The sequence below is a fragment of the Leuresthes tenuis genome, unplaced genomic scaffold, assembly GCF_036924035.1.
Source record: "Leuresthes tenuis unplaced genomic scaffold, fLeuTen1.0.hap1 SCAF_16, whole genome shotgun sequence".
In the NCBI taxonomy this organism is placed as follows: Eukaryota; Metazoa; Chordata; class Actinopteri; order Atheriniformes; family Atherinopsidae; genus Leuresthes; species Leuresthes tenuis.
The window spans coordinates 23,975,990-23,992,642 of NW_027325370.1; the positions used below are offsets into that span (position 1 = coordinate 23,975,990).

The 16,653-nt window shown below is 42.2% G+C and overlaps 1 protein-coding gene across 3 annotated transcripts; it reads right to left on the minus strand.

Annotated features, from left to right (window-relative positions):
• Positions 1–565: 565 nt before the first annotated feature.
• kdm5bb (lysine demethylase 5Bb) lies at positions 566–16,432 on the minus strand. 3 transcript variants are annotated; one of them, XM_072367651.1, is made up of 28 exons: positions 16,086–16,432; positions 14,587–14,664; positions 14,137–14,259; positions 13,867–14,037; positions 13,391–13,447; positions 12,308–12,436; positions 12,103–12,196; positions 11,590–11,708; positions 10,973–11,149; positions 9,983–10,102; positions 9,733–9,891; positions 9,435–9,616; positions 9,124–9,286; positions 8,905–9,024; positions 8,372–8,566; positions 7,848–8,029; positions 7,584–7,708; positions 6,409–6,559; positions 6,198–6,312; positions 5,651–6,006; positions 4,774–4,912; positions 4,483–4,659; positions 3,808–3,969; positions 2,687–3,172; positions 2,513–2,597; positions 2,229–2,437; positions 1,882–2,148; positions 566–1,638 (listed from the first exon to the last, which is right to left on the minus strand). In XM_072367651.1, the coding sequence occupies exons 1-28, from the start codon at positions 16,269–16,271 to the stop codon at positions 1,504–1,506; spliced, it is 4,662 nt and encodes a 1,553-aa protein (XP_072223752.1). In that variant the 5' UTR covers positions 16,272–16,432; the 3' UTR covers positions 566–1,503. The 3 variants fall into 3 exon arrangements, with proteins under 3 accessions (XP_072223752.1, XP_072223753.1, XP_072223751.1); XM_072367652.1 differs by having other exon boundaries at positions 10,991–11,149; positions 12,308–12,445; XM_072367650.1 differs by having other exon boundaries at positions 12,308–12,445.
• Positions 16,433–16,653: the final 221 nt, after the last annotated feature.

Consider the following 16,653-nt stretch of genomic DNA (forward strand, 5'->3'; position numbering starts at 1 on the left):
TAATCACCAAGCTTCACTTCCTGTTGTTAGGGAAGGAAAATCCTCAACCAAACAGACAGACTTTACATGGAAGTGCAGAGGGAATGTGCACTTTGTCACCACACCAGGATTCATGGCTCACAGCTTTCTTTGGGAAGTGGTTCTGACAGAATACTGTCAATAATCATACTACATCATGCTCATCTTTATGATGCGAGACCCGGGTCTACATTTAACGAGTACAAATCCTGATAAATGATTAGAGACTGATCTTTTATACTAGTATAAAATATATGTTTGTATATAGAATCATAAAGACAGTTTAACTCAGAGGAAATTAGCAGATATGGAGACAATGTTCTGCTACATTTATACTTATTGTGAGTAAATGTTTGCTAAGTAACTGTTAGTTGGGTCTTTATTCTCTGGAATGACAAGCAACTGCTGGCAACCACAAAAACAAAGAGATAAAAAGAGCTGTTACATAAGTCATGGATTGTACAGGATCTGAAAAGGATCATAAAATCCTGTTTATGAGGACATCTTGTGGTTTCCCCGGGTTGAGTGAAAGGACCAGGCGTCTCCATAGAACAAACAAGCTTTATTCACAATATAAACTTGTAACATCTTCACCATCACCGAGTCCTTCCCTCTGTATCGTATGCTGAGTTACATTCTGTGGATCCGCCTGCTAGCAGCGTGTTTTTCCTTCAGCCTGCCTTCGGAGCGTCTCCACAGCTGTAACCCATCCGTCTGTGCAGCTTTCTGTACATCACACCACCATCGCAAAAACACAACTCAGCGGAGATCAAACCATTTAGCTCAATTCTGACAAAAAAAAAATTATTGCTCAGATAAATAAATCTATTCTACAAAATAAAACGAGGGGAAGGGGGGCAATTATATTAAGATGCATGTACTAAACACTAGATTTCAAAGAAAAAAAAATGCAATAGTTACTTTGGGGGAGGGGGTGGGGGGTTAAGTGGGTAAATACCTCAACTTCTGTCCCTGTGACTCTGATTTAACATGCAAGGAGGTTCAAAAGAAGATAACTCTAACCCTTAACTCTCTTTACTTGGGGGATCATGGTATAAGACTCCTTTGCGCCGATGAAATGGAATCCCATGCAGCACACTCACGTCCTGTGTTTTTTTTTTTTTTTTTCCCATTTAGACAACCACAAACAATTCATAGGAAGAAAGAAATATATATATATATATATGTATATAGATATACATATATATATATCTATATATATATATCTATATATAAAGATATATATATATACTGTATATATATATATATATAATATATATGTAAAAATACAAAAAAATAACTAACATTATAATTTTGGACAACAAGTCAAAGAGGAGATAGCACCGTTGTTACAAAAGGGTTGGACAGATGGGACAGGGAGTGAGGAGGGGGAGAGGATCAGTGACACATCCAGACTCGACGCTCCAGTAACGGACTGAGGATGAGGACTCGCAGATTTCAGAAAAACCCTCTGCTTTCTCTTCATTATTTCACGTGTCCATCGTTCAGTGCACATGTGACACAAATGTAGTCCTCCTTCTCGGCCATCTCCGCCGTAACACCGACGCACACTTGGTGGAACCACTGGTTGCAGCTGCCGTCGCACTGGACCCAGTCCACCTGCAGACACGCCCAGATGATGGAAGAAAAACATTTAGGAAACAAGCTGGAAACAAAGAGCATATCCAGAGTAACAGCAGTTTTGTCTCAAACTTTTGCTCGCCATAATGGACGTGTTTCTGTTTCTACAAAATTCACTTTCAGTTTCTGGTCGTCTCTGGCTGTGTCGTTCTACGGTTGAGTGCTGAGCAGATAGTAATCGTATTTCAGACATTGTGTTGACACCTCACACTTTTTTCTCACCTCGTCTCCCTCTGGCAGCTGACAACTCTCTGCCGGGCAAACAGCCATTTCCTCGTCAGAGTCATCGGAATGGGAGAAATCAGAGCGCGGGGAGGATGAGGTTGAAGCCGCCCTGCGCTGCGGCTTCTTTTTATTCATCCTCTGTCTTTTGTGAGAGTGCTTTTTGTCCTTCCCCCTGCGCTCTGCATCCAATCCTTCCCTCTCATGATGCCTCTTTGCTTTTCTTTCTGAGCCAGTCACGGTTTCCCTTGTGCTGCTGGTGCCATCCTAAAAGATAAAATCATCATGATAGAACTGAGACTGAGACAGCTCTGAAGACTTTAACATGTCCTCTCTGTTGTTTTTACCTGGTTCAGTGGCATATTTGTTCCCTGAGAGATAAACTGCGTGTGTTTATCAGAGTCTGTGTTCTCCTCCTGTGGTGGCGACATGCATCTGTTTGTGTGCTGGCTGCTGGCTCTGTCCAATAAAACGTGGTAGAGGCTCTGGACCTGTGGCAGTGAAACCTGCAGCAGGAGACCCTCCACCATCAGCTCCTCCAGCTCGCGACTCAAGCCTGTCACACAGAACATGCAAATGCATTTTTAACCACGCCTCATGTGTTCAAACTCTGTACCGTGACAACACTGACCCTGCAGCGGGATGCATCTCTGCTCTGTGTAGAAGACAGTCTGAGCATGGCTTGTCCTATTCCACTCTGGTGTCAAACAAGGAGCCTGCATCAAATACATCAAACCTCAAATCAACATCTGCAAAGAGTTGCCGTTAAAAAGATAAATAGTGGTACAAAGAGACAAAGAATGACCTGAGTGTTGTTGTGAGTGTTGTCGCAGCCTGACACCCAGTGGGTTAGTGTGGGAGGGGTTCCTGGTCTCTCTTCTAGCTCTGGTAGGTTGCATGACTGTGAAATCTGCTGCGCTCGCTGTTGCCAGTTAAGTGTCCTCTCTACCAGATAGTTCAGGGCATCGCCCTCTGGCAGACGCACCTCTATGCACTGCAGAGATGCTAGCAGGGAGAGGACTTTGCTTAGCGGGGGCTTTTCCGATCGCTGGCAGTGCGGACAGAGCCATGGCTGTGTTTCACAGGAGTCTGATGGGTCTCTGACGCACACACTGTGGAAGGCATCCCTGCAGAGTTCACACTGCAGCATGGCACCCATGGGTGCCTTCTGACAGAAACACACCTTAAGGTCCATGCAGTCTGCTGTGGGAAGGAGCTTTGACTCGTTTGCTGCCCTGAGATTAGAGAAAGTTTCCATCTCCCTCGCACGCAGCTCCTCCAGAGTTGCCTTCTGGTGAATAAAATGTCGACAGTCAGTACATTTCCTCTTTGTGAAAATTTAGAAATCATGTCTTCATTAAGCATTGGACAAAGTTCCCTGTTCCCTCATATGCTACCTTTATTTCTTTCAGACACCCTTTTTCCATGCTGTCAGAAACACCTGATTTACAGTTTAAACATCACTCCAAAAGAAAAAGAGTGAAAACAAACAGTGAAACTTAGCTTGGAGCGCTACAAGCAGCTTGTAGAGCTTATTGTCTTCGTGGGAGGCTTTTTAGCCAAACTTGCTCTATTTAGTGGAGTATAATCTTGACCTGAACTGTACTGCAGGGACTCATGTGCAACAACAACCACGCAGGGTGAGACTGTCGGCCTCTCTAGTGACGGTATCACTTCACCTCTGTATCTTCATATAGATAATGGTTGTTTGCTGTAGCATCAAAGTTAAAAAATGCTACATTAAATCTTTAAATATCTATGTCTTTCTGCTTGCTAAACCATGCTTGTCACAATGGCCTAATCACCAAACCCTTTTACATTTACATTCAATTATTTTGCAGACGCTTTCATCCAAAGCCACTTGCAGCGAGGACCACCATTCACCAGTAAATACTTTGAATTTTTTCTGTAAGTTACTGCTCTTACTGCAGAGGTGGAATCCTTGCTCTCTGAAAGCGCTTTTTCCACATCACTGAGAGAGTTGAGTCGTGCTGTTTTCTTTTTGTTACATTTAGGAAATTCTTTCCCTTTCTTGGCCTTCCTCTTTGAAGAACCTGCATTTCCACCTTCCAATCTTGGACACAGGACCTGCGGTGGAAGAAAAACAACTATGAGACTTTCAAGGGCTAATGGACGAGCTCATCCTTGTGAAGCATGAATTTCACTTTTAAATATATGTAAATGCCTGAAGTCGCTGGCAAATGACTGGAGCTTTCACTTGCTAGCAGCTGTTCAATATTGATGATGAAAACATATTTACGATTTTCAAATATATATATATATACAGTCAAAGTCATGACTGAGCTGCTCTCGTTTCCGTACTTTTGTTTCTTATAGCACCTAAATAAGCACTACAAGGATTTTATTGTTAATCTAAAATGCTATATTGACCAAAACAGTCATTTTCAAGCCACTATGCCACTTATTACATTAAAATTCTTCAAAGAATTAGAAAAAACAACTAAATTAAACAAGTTTTTTACAACAGTTTGTTGTCATTCCAACAGCCTCAATGCAGCTGGATCCAGAGGACATAAGTATGAAATGAGCTGAGCTTAAATGAGCTGTGTTAATGTTCATTTCAAATTTGTGAGACTGTACCTCCAGTAAGGTGAGAGAATCTTTTTCAAGGAAAGTTGCCGCTGCAGATTCCTTCCATTTCTGCACATCCACCATTAAAGACTCCAGCCTGTCTAAAGGCTCGAGGTGGACCTGAATGGCTTGCCCTCGTAACACCATGTCGGAGAGGCTGTCCACCCTCAGCACGCCGCCGCTGGCCTGAAATGAGAAGATGGCTTCAGTGTCGACGAACGCCATCGAATCAATCTTTAAGGAAAATCTTTATGCAGTGACGTTTCGTACGGTCATGTAGTATATCATGTGCATTCTAACCTGAAGTTCCTCAGCTTCTTGAAGCCACTCACGGGCTTTTCTGATGGTGTCTTTCAGTAAAAGACAGTTTGGGAGGTGAGCAGAGATTCCAGATGTCTTCTCAGCAGCAGCGCTGAGAGTCTCAATGGAGTGTGGTGGTCTGATGGGCAGTAAAACACACCTGATAAACGCAAACTCTGACATATTATTTGCAGAAATTCTGTTTTCTAACAACTGACCATACAAGGACCTGTAACGATACTTCACCAAAAATCTTTCTAAACATCTCATGACTGAAAACCAATCAAAAGTTGAAAAAAAAAACTCAAGTATAATTCAACATATTTTCAAAGTAAATCTTTTTTTTAATAGCTCAAAGATCTAAAAATACGCCTCACACTTTTTCAAAGCCTATTTTCAAACCCCTAAAGGTTTAGAGATTTTAGTCCTGACTTTAGATTAGTTCATCTGATAATGGAGAGAAGTGAAGCACATTCCTGACAGCCATGCCATTAAAAGCCTTTTCAAAGCACTGATGACAGTTACTAGTGAACAGCACTGAGTACCAATGAAATGAGATCAGAACTAAATATGATGCTCACTTTTTGTTGATCATGTTGAATATTCTAGCAGCAGCATTTTGCACTAGCTGTAATTAAAATGAAGCAAAATCAGGAGCACTGACGTAAAATTACATTTTTCAGTTACAATCAGTGCAAATACCTGGCCAGAAGCTTGAAGCTGAGAGACAAAATCACATTTTAGAAATGATTTATTTTTGGATTAAAATCAGAGAACGAGGGCCGATTGTAATGTGATCTTTTTGTTGTTTGGCATGTTTTCCCTCCCGCTGGCTTAGATGCGAACATCCTCAGGGATCAGTCAGTGCTGCCCTCACCTGGCCTTAAGAAGGCTGCTCGCCTTATCCTCCCAGTGCTCGGACATGGTAAGCTGCTCTTGAAGGCGTGCCATGGCTTTTTCCACAGATGGATGAGGTGCCAAACCCACTCCCTGGTCAATGAGCCTCCTCATGGTCTCCAGGGTGAGGGCGGCAGGCTGCGAGCTGGCCTGCTGGACCCCCTCCAGCCACCGTGCTTGCTCCAGCCTCACCCTAAGTTGAGGCAACTCTGGCAGGTCCACGTCAAAGTCAAAGCTGACATCTAACAGGCTCTGAATTTCTGCTACGCTTGGAGCTTCGTCTGCCAGGACTTTCTCGCTGTGCTGCTGGAAGTCTTCGATGCGATTCAGAAGTTCCTGGACAATGATGTTTGAGCACAAAACAAATCAAAACTGATGCTTTTCTTTACTCACATCCATTTATGCTGGTCAGGCACTGCACAGATTTGTTCCTGTCATAGGCTGTGGCTGATTTAAACTTGACATTTGAGCTTCAACTGGATTTTGCATTGATATTAATAGTGAACTTATTGTCTTCCACAGCTTACTTTCAGCATGGGTGCCTGAGGGAGGCTGCAGGAGAGGTTATAAAGCTGCCTCACGAATGAGCTGAGCTCCTCCACCGTCAGCTGGCTCCGTGACTTCCCACTACCACACCGATACCTGGGTAATGAAAACATCAACCCCATTAAAGCCGGTCCCTGACATGGGAGGAACTCTGTAACCTCTGAGTCATCTGATGAAGCATAAAAATGTCACCTGGTCTGCTTCTTGCCGTTCAGTAGCTGCTGTGCCACCGAGGCGCACTTCTCTGCATCTTGTGTGACCAGACGCAGCCGCCGCAGCAGGTCGTTGTCAGGGAACAGCTTGGACTCTGACTCAGAGAGAAGGGAGCGAAAGACTGGCAGGCCTGAGGAGAGAACACCTTGTTAGTCACAGTCTGGCACAAAAAGAAAGGTCAGTTTGAATAAGCCAACGTTTGGCTGAGCAGCCGATGACCGAGCATGTCTGCATTGCTTTTGTTGGGCTTGGTCCTTGTTTAACAACATACTATAACTTACATTAGTGACAAATATTTCCCAGTTAACATTCAGGTTTCCCACAAACCAAATACCAAAAATTCATAAAAAAAATGGGCTTTGAGTTGAGCCTCAGATTTTACAAGATCAAAAACCTAAAGAGAGGCTTTAACATGAAGTCTTATGACATTATATGAGTGGTTTAGGTAAGTTGCTATGGAATGACCACTGAGTGAAGCTATTCATGTCTCCTTGCCTTCTTGGGTTATAACCTCCTTTAATTTATGATTTTTCACATAAAACAGCACAAATTTAGCATAGGTTTACATCTAATAGTACACCTACGCCTTGGAGCAGATGTCTGTGCGTCCCAAGTCACTACCACCTTAAAAACTAAAGCCTTTCAGATTTGCAGAGTTGTGTCACATCACTTTTCTGTCTCAAAGTGGAATTATTCAGCCTCCACATCTTCATCTTCATTCAACTTCAACTTTAAATCATGCTGTGTTCGCTGTACCTCAGAAGTGGGAGGTTGAAACTCTTACTCTTACTTTGCTATAAACATTCTAACAGTTATACAGTTCTCTTAACTTAAAGAAATGAGGTAATAGTAATCTACCTGTACTTTGTCCAATGTTTCATAATTAAGCTTTATGTTATATGTTAGTGTGAGCTCTCAGGCAGCTCTCACTATGTGCTCTCTCAAATGGTAATTACACACTTCAATGATTATCGAGTGTGATTTGTTTCATAATTTAGCTATGAAAAGAGCTGTAAAGCCGTGGTAGAAAATTAAGCTGTTGTACTGTGGTATTAACACACAGGTCTTTCCATAAGACCATAGAAAATTGTGTCAACCTGTGAAAAAAAAGATCAAAATTGGTCTCTTTCAATACTTGGGATTATGCTGTTCACCTTTCTTCTTTTCCAGTTTCGCCTCTAAAGTCTCTGACACACGACAGGCCCATTCATCGTACAGCTGAGCTCGCTGCTTCACAGCATTCATCATGGGGAACAGGTCGTCCAGTGCGTATCTGTAACTGCAGCACCAGACAGCACAATACACTCATGGGGCACAGAATACGACTCAGTGTTTTTGAAATCCATCTTCACAAGACGACTCAGTAGAATGTGTCTTTCACTCTGATCGCACTTAACTCCTTCTGGATCAGGACTTACTTCAGTGTGTAGTTGGTGACGGGGCAGGAGCAGAGGCTGCTGATGTGGTGCAGACAGACCAGGACTCCTGGGTTGCAGGGACAGGTGATGGCAGAGAGGTAGCAGGTGGTCCTGCACTTGGCACACTGCCGCTCGTCATCCTGAAGGTGGTCATATTTTGCCTCCTTGCAGAGCAACACGCCCTGAGGATGCAAGAAAACAACAAATGGTTTAAAAGCTAATTCAAGTAGAACGCAACAGGTTTAGTGTGTCTACTCGTACTCTATTCAACATGCAACAATAAGGAAAAAAAACAAAACATAAAAACTTGTGCTGCTGTAAAAGTGACAAAGTATTAGTTTCTCCACTGAGAAGAAATTCAGTTTTCCAGAAGAGAATCCGTGTGCACAACACGTCCAAATTCAGACCATGTGCAACAAAAAATCCTTCAGTGCAGCTGCATGTAATGAAATGTAACTTCAGCATACAGCCTACTGAACCTGTAGCATGATGGTGTGTTAAAACAAAACAGATGAGCGTTGTACCATTTTCTTCACTTTGTCCCTTAGTTCCTTTTCTCCTTGGATCATGAGGACCATGTCCTTGTGGACAGCTGAGGCCAAGACCATGTTGAGTGTGCCTGCTTTCGCAGCCATGTTGCACACCATCTCATCGTGGGAGAACACGTTATACCGGTGCAGCATACGGTAGTGGTCCACACACTGCCTGCCAAGAGGCATCTGGTGGTACAGAGAGGAAACGAATGGTTAGAAAGGACAGTGGAATTCTTTCTCTGATTATTGCTAACTGCTACTGAGTTAGATCTGATGGGCTGTACTCTAGTGTGTAGTTGGTGACTGAAAAGGAGAAGATGTATCAATCAAATTTTTGGTTTTCGGAATAAAAATACATTTAGCGACTCTTTAAGCACTATCTAAAAACTTTCAAGAGCTCTAGCTTCGCAAATGTTAATACTCTTTCATTTCATTTTGGGCCCTTCAACAAAAGAAGGCACAGGAAGCTTTAAAGCAACGACAAAGATCGCTGTGAATGACAACACATTTAAAGTAATACATACCCAGTCCACAGTGCAGAAGTTGACCGCCTCTGCAAAGTTAAAGCCCTGATTGAAGCCGCTGTGATAAGCTCTAGGAAACGTGATGACAAACTCACCAGCACACTGGTTTGTTCTGTAAATCTGAAACAGAGAGATGATCCATTCATGTAATACATCAGCTGAGTGTCGCTGTGGATATGAGAGAGCGGGAATGCTGAAAGCAGCCTCTTTAATACGTACTGGGACTCCGTGGGCCATCAGGGTGTTGGGGTTCATGATGGTGACCAGCTGGTGTAGCAGGTCAGGCTGGGACTCGAACAGCTCTGGGGCCAGTTTCTTCATCACCTCCTCCAGCTGCTCTGCAGCAAAACCAGGAGCTCCATACCAGGTTTTAGGTTCACCCCTTGTAGTGAATAAAAACAAGGGTCACTCCCTGTCAACTCAACAGCCTCAGATTTCTGATATTGTTAATATTTTCTGGTGAAAGGAGAATCCTTATGATGGAAATCCTAACTACAACAGCCGTGTGGAAATGATTTATCAAGTAGTACCAGTGCAGGTAGTTGATGGAGTAGCTCCAGTGATCCTCAATGTGCCAGCAAAAGGAGGAGAAGCACATGCCAACATAAAGCCACGGAAGTGTCATCCCACAAATGTCAGCCGTTACATGAGTCAGTACCGATGGGTTCATCATGGCCAGGTTGTTGAGGTTCCAGCCACATTTGAGGTATTTCTGCAAGAGGAATGACACACTCAGATCTCTGCACAATAAATCCAGCAATAAGACACACAGTGACAACAAGATTCCACTGCCAAGACAAGGCTTTGAGAGTTGCTTTAAGTAGCTACCTCATCTGCTGGGGAAACCTTAAACTTTCCATTTGGAATGGGGAATCCGCTTCCAAACTCCTTCGAGGCAATATCTGCTCCATACTCGACAGTAACGTCCTCCTCGATGGCTCCGACCAAACGCCAAAACTCTTTCTCCACCAGTTCTGTGGGTACCATCTGTAACAAAATAAAACATGAAGAAATAAGAATTTCTCTTCAAATACTGAGAGCAAGAGAGGCAAATACACTTGAAACCTATATTACTTACGTGAACTGGCATGTTGAAGTAATCTGATTTAAATGCATCTGCCATTTGGCCAAACGCACGCAGTGAGTAGTCTCTGTATGCTTGTTCAAACCCGAACGCCTCATGAGGTTTGTTGCATTCCTGCAGGTCACATTAAAAACTGGTTTCAAGTTTATGGTAAACATGTTGTGCAGCAGCATCAAAGCTTGCATTAACAGTTCAGTTTCAGTTTGGTTTCATTTTAGAATCTTGTGCGGCTTTTTTTTTTCTTTTGTTAAAGAAAGCAATCAAAAGCTTGTTTTAAGGCCAGCACTTGACAACTTAGTGAGACTCCTTCAAAACCACTGAGAATTTCACTTATACTGTCCTGATCAATGCACATTTGCGGTCTACATCGACAGCGAGTTGAAGTGGGAATCATGTGGACAGAATTGAGCTCATTAAGTGCTAATGCATTATTGGAGCGTGCCTGCGGGTCATGATAGCGTAAACACTCATCAACAAAATGCCAAACTATCAACTGCACTTTGGAGATATCTTTGCCTACTACTAACAGAAACAACTGCCCACTCCCTTTGTTTACTGCTGCTGTGGTTGTACAACCGAAACTGAAACTAACCTCCCTCATGAAATATTTTGTTTGCTCACTAAGCCTCGTGTGTCTCTTGTTTAACAGACCACTGTTGGGTGACTTTGACTGGTGCTGCAGGTTAGAACAGTTTAAGGTGTAAATGACAGTTTACCTGCAATATAACTAAATATATGACGTAAGATGAATACACATGTATTACGAGTACTATCAGATAATGACAATCTCGCTGTGGATCATGAAATATTGTTTGCGAGGAAACAACCTGGTAGCCTTGAAGGTAAAAAAGCTAAAACAGACTGTCTCAGAAAGACAAAGAAAGCCAAATACCCCAAGAGATCTGGAATAAAAACATAAAACTGGAAATATGCATTTGTAGCCTTTAAATAATCAAGAATAATTAGGAAACGCTTTAATCAGACCTTGCTCTTTATCATCACCTGAGCCAGACACTTGGGGCACCTCCAGTCTCCCCTGGGGACGTCGTGCAGAGGAGGGATCAGACAGAAGGTGTGGTAGCTGTCGTCACAGCCGTCACACAGCAACAGACGGTCTTCATCTCCCCCACTGCCGCACACCAGACAAATAACCAGATCCACCTGGACGACAAATGACAACATTGTAAAGAGAGCAGAGACGACTGGAAACTAAAGTAAAGACAGAAATTTGATATAAAGGAGAGCTTTACTGTGGCTGAAGCCTGTCTTCAGTAAAATAAAAGGACTGCAAAACGGACGGGGTATCAAAATACATTTGAAATATATTCTGAGAAAAGTCTTCTCGAGGAAAATTACCCTTTTGAGGACATCTCTGAGGACTTTTTTTTTTTTGCTCAATATTTCTTGCAATATTTTATGTGTAATTAACTAGCTGCAAATGTCATGTTTGGTTTTGATTCAGAGGCCGAGCATGTTCAAAGACCCATTAAAGAAGAAATCTTTATGTTATATGTTCTCTACAAAAGCTTTGTTACGGGGTTAGAGCTGCATCTGGATGTCTGATGATGTGGGAAAGGAATTTTCTCTGTGTCTGTACTTACTGGACTTGAAGGAACAGGGGGTATCATCTTCTTGTACCGTGACTTGGACTTTTCAGCTTCAATTATTGGTTCCTTAATTTCAGTTGATTCCTGTTTCACTGGAATGGGAATCTGTTTTTCTGTAAGACAAGAGGAGCACTCGTGCTTTAACAATATCTTCTACAAGCAATATAGCAACTTTTAATTTCAACTCCAAATTTATAAACAGTCTAGAAAAAAAGAGTGTAGAAAAACCCATTTGTTCTACACTGATATGGGGACGTTTTTGAGTGCGTTTCAATACATCAAGTTACAGCTGCGTTTTTGACATAACACCCTTCATTATCTGTCAACTCGACACTTCCCAGAACAATTATAGTTAGTTCTGCTTACAACTTCCAGTTAATGAGTTATAAATGATTCATAAATGTTTATATTGGGCCAACGGAATAAAAAAAAAGAGTTTAAGTATTAAGTTGTAAGTGTTACCAGACATGCTGTCAGTGTTATGAGTGTAACTGTTCTGATTCTGACCTGGTTCTGGCTTGACGACAAAAGAGCCCATCCTTCGCCTCAGATTCGGCTTGCTCTCGCCTGTCTCACCTGGTTCAGTTTTCACACAGGTGGCCTGCATATAAAATGAGAAGTGAAACCGGTGGCAACTCCAAACAACTAAAACTGTCATGAGGGTGGAAATATGTTGCCAGAGTCTGTGTAGTCATTTGACGGTGGCTCCCACCTCACACTTCATGCGCTTGGCTCTGCGAGCATTGGGGCAGATGTCAGGCATCGGGGCAGGCTGCCTCTGAACCTGGTCCTGCAGATTGTGCTCCTTGTTGTCAGTGGTCTCTACGGGCTGGACAGGCTTCTGAACACACTGAGGGAAACAGTTAAAACCACAAACTGCCGGTTATTGAGATGCACTTCTGTGCCTCACTGGAAATATTTGAAAACACAGAGGAGGTCATCAGGAACAGAACGACAGTCTTTAAAAAGGAAAGTGGAAGAGGAGCATGTGTTTCCAAAGGGAACTGGATTTATGACTTCATAGATGATAGACAATGTGTCAATTACAGCAGCCACAAAATGTGTTTGAAAGACTTTGAAAGACATCATTTTATATCACAAAGACAAAAGGTCATGAGGAGGATGTGGTTAGCTATGAGTTTGTCATCTCAAACATGCAGCAATGAAACATGACAAATAAAGAAGGACAGACTGTAAATATAGTGACTCTCATTTGATTTTCTTGTTGATTTAATAAAAGTCACTCTGTGCGTAACACGGTTAAAACCGCAAAGGAGTACGCTCCGCTGCATAAGATCTCACAATCTTGAATTACGGTGAATAAGTAAGAAAAATAACTTGTAAAGAGGCAGGAGGAGTTTGACAGCTAAGCAACACAGACTTTATTACATGAACTGATGTTTCGGCGCCAGATTTCCTTCTTGTGTTGCAGAACTATGAAACGCTGTAGCTGGGTGTTTTTGCTAATTACTTTCAGAAGTACAAAAAAAGGCTACAATAGTTAAACTTCACACCTACTTGCTGCATTGCACGACTAAAAAAAAGCTTAACAAGTTTATTTTGATATTGCTTTTGATGCCTGCTGAAGGGTGAGGATGACATAGAGCTGAAGAGAACTTAAACTGATGTGAACATTGAAATAAACGTGTTCTGAGATGATTTAAAGTCCCAATCCTATGTCTGCACATGAAACCCCTTAAAGCTGGCCATACAGCGGGATGCCCAGCCACAGATGAAAACATGCGTTTTGTTAATTGTGAGGCAAAGCGGCTTCTTAATCATGACACAAACGTACCTTCTCAAGTTCAGGATCAGCCTCCAAACGCATCAGTTTGGAAGCAGGATCTGGTGCCTAAGGTAAGAGAGACCTTTGGTAATCAAACAATTTAGAGTGACCTGTCCAAGAGGCCACACAAAACCAATTCAGTGATCTTGGATAAGCTCTCTTGTTATTAAACTTTTTTAAGGCGCAAATGCAATTAATTGAAGCGACATGACGGTTTTTTAGTCAGACAACAGAATTGATATAAAAATGACTGCAGAAATCCTAATTATCTCTATAAAACAAAATAAAACACAGGTATAAGTTGTGGCCCAACACATAACATGCAGAAATCTTTCACAGGACTTCTTTGAACAAACAAAACACAAACTTATTTATGAATTTCGATAGCAAATTGATTAACTGCATTATCGGTTATCTAATTGCAGAAGAGCCACATTGATTGGGGACAAGACATGCTGTCGTGTTCATACAAGCGTGCAACTCACCAGCAGGTTAGCTCCACTAAGAAACAGATTGTAGGGATAGAGGATTCTCTCATAATGCCCTCGCAGGTGTGAGCCGACGGCTTTGCCAGGGGCAAAGCCCATTTGTAGTGCAATCTTGGTCCAACGCCGCTCCTGACACACGATATCAAATCCACCATCGTCTGCTACCAGCTGGAACAACAGGAAGTCGTATCAATAAGGTCAGATGTTTAACTGAATTTCTAGCATAAAAAAGAAAACAGCAAAAAAAGGAGATAGATATGAATCAACCTTATTTAGCCTATATAAATCCAAAATCTTCCTCTCCACATGAGGAATCTTCAGGGCACATCCCTGCAAATCCCAAAATTTGGCAATCTGGTCCAAGAAGTTGAGCTTGACTCTGGTCTGAGCCTGACAAAAGAGGGAAGCAATGACAGCAGTGAATGAAACGGAAGTAAAGAAAACAAATTAAAGGCATTCAGCAAGACAGACATACGGGAAAACATAAAAATGATCAGAGCAAGCAGTTATGTTCCCCTGAGAAGTTCTGCTGCGTTTTAAGCAAATACGTAAATTAATCAATTCACTTTTTTTGTCATAAAAAAACAAACATGTAATTTGCACAAGCAACAAGCATATTGTCTATGTTGCAAAATATCGTTACTAAGTATCAATAACACGTGCGCAAATAGATAAAAGTCAAATATGAGCTGTCGTAATCTGATTAACAAAACTCACCTCCAGCTCATTGAGCCTCTGGATCCGAGGAACGAAGTGAAGTTTGTCAACATCACATGCAAATGGAGGCTGCCAGTCCTGAACAGAAACAATAGTATCCATAACGCAACATGAAGGTCATGCATTATGCAGTCTGAGTAGCTTTTTATGTAGCAGAAGAAGTTTTAACGATTTCCATTCCTCTTTCGTGTGGGCAAAACGTTTTTCCTTTCAAAATGTTTTTCTTTGTGGCAATTATTAAACCAAATTATGAAACAACTCTTTTTTTTCTTTTTTTTTAAACGAGGGGATTTAACTTTTCACATCAAAAAGCTGAAAGAAGTAATTTGGCAATGTGTTTGTAGGCTCGTAAACTGATGTTTGTATCATATTTGACTGAAATGCAAGGCCTGGGGATACTGCAAGAACTAAGTGCTTCTTTTTGGTTTGTAACTCATAGCACCGATCAATAATCGTGTCAATACAAAAAACACAGGGTCAAACGTACAATGAAAAACCACTAAGAAAATGCACAAGCAGGGCCCCCAAGATGCTGTTTTAAGTCAGTAGCCAACATCCCCCACTTACACACAAAATGGCCAGATGGAAGACTCACTCACTAGCCCAGCTTACCACAAAGCCAACATGGAGGACAACACCCTACAACACAGGCTCATACATGAACAGTGGCTGATTCTCAAGAAGCTCCATTAACATGCATCACAAGTAAAATGTTGTGTAACATGGCAGATTTAACCACAACTTCGAAAAAAATCACTACTTGGTATCCCAGAACAGAATTCTTTCAGTGATAACTAGTTTTTGTTCCATGACTGACCAAATAATTTCACCATTCAACATTATGAAAAATATCATGATGGTTAATTGTAGTTAATTAAACAACTTAACTCTGCTTCCGGTGCTTATTAGAAAGTGACCTAAAAGTGATGGCCCACACACTCGCTGACCCAACTGCTCCAGGATGCTGTTCTTCAAATAATCTTTAATTCATGTCACCTTCAAAGCCCTCCGGACATTTGGGGACGAACAAGGTTAAAATAGCGTTCAGTTAATGCATATCTTGAAATTAATTTATTATTATTGTTTTCTTCAACTTCTACAGAGCTGAATGGCTTCCGCATTGCCACTTATGTCAAAGCTGTGTGCCACATTATGACAGGTTGCTTGGTGAGCTGGTAGCTAGTGTTAGCCTGCTAGCTGAGAGGCTCAATGACCGGACCACCGAGGCTTTGTTGACACACGATGAACCACGGCTACTATACACTTTAAACACACTTACACATCTATTTGACTGCTAGTGAGTTTAAAGTGGACCGAAATTAGGCAGTTACAACCACAGAACTGAGAGGTAGCTCGCGGTGGCAGCACAAAGAATGAACACAGCCGTGCATCCGCCATGTTGAACAGTCCCTTTAAATCCCAGTGCTCGGTCCATCTACAGCCGAACTAATTTAGCACCCGAGCCACTGAGACGTCGAAAAATAATTCTTCGCACTCACCGGAGGAGGACGGACTTTGCAAATTCCCGTTTTCTCAGCGATGGGACGAATCTTATTAATGAAAGCATAAGGATCTCGAAATTCTTCCCAGCTGGGCTCGAAGACCGGGCACTCCGGAGGAGGCTTGAACTCGTCCGGCCGAGGGTGGCTCATCGTTTCGACCCGGTGGAAGCTCGGACTGGACATGTCAGCGCTCGAGCCGGCGTGTTGTGATTTAACTGGAGTGTTTTTCAAAATTTCTATCCCGTCTTTTCACCGTCAGAGTCGGCTGCTACAAGTCGACATCAACACGAGAGGAGGCAGATTACACACACATAACCGACACACATACACACACATCCACGCACTGTGAAGAGAATGTTCCAAGGCAGTGAGCACGTCCGCCCGAAAAACTAGACACCACACGGCTCTTATAAAAGCTTGTGATATACCTACATGTCCACTGGGTTTGTTATTAAATAGACATATTACTCAGTAACAGCTGATATATAGGGTTTCCATTTAGTCGTGTAACAAACCACCTATTAACATGTTTTGGGTTATAACATATCTTTTTTTTTTTACTTCC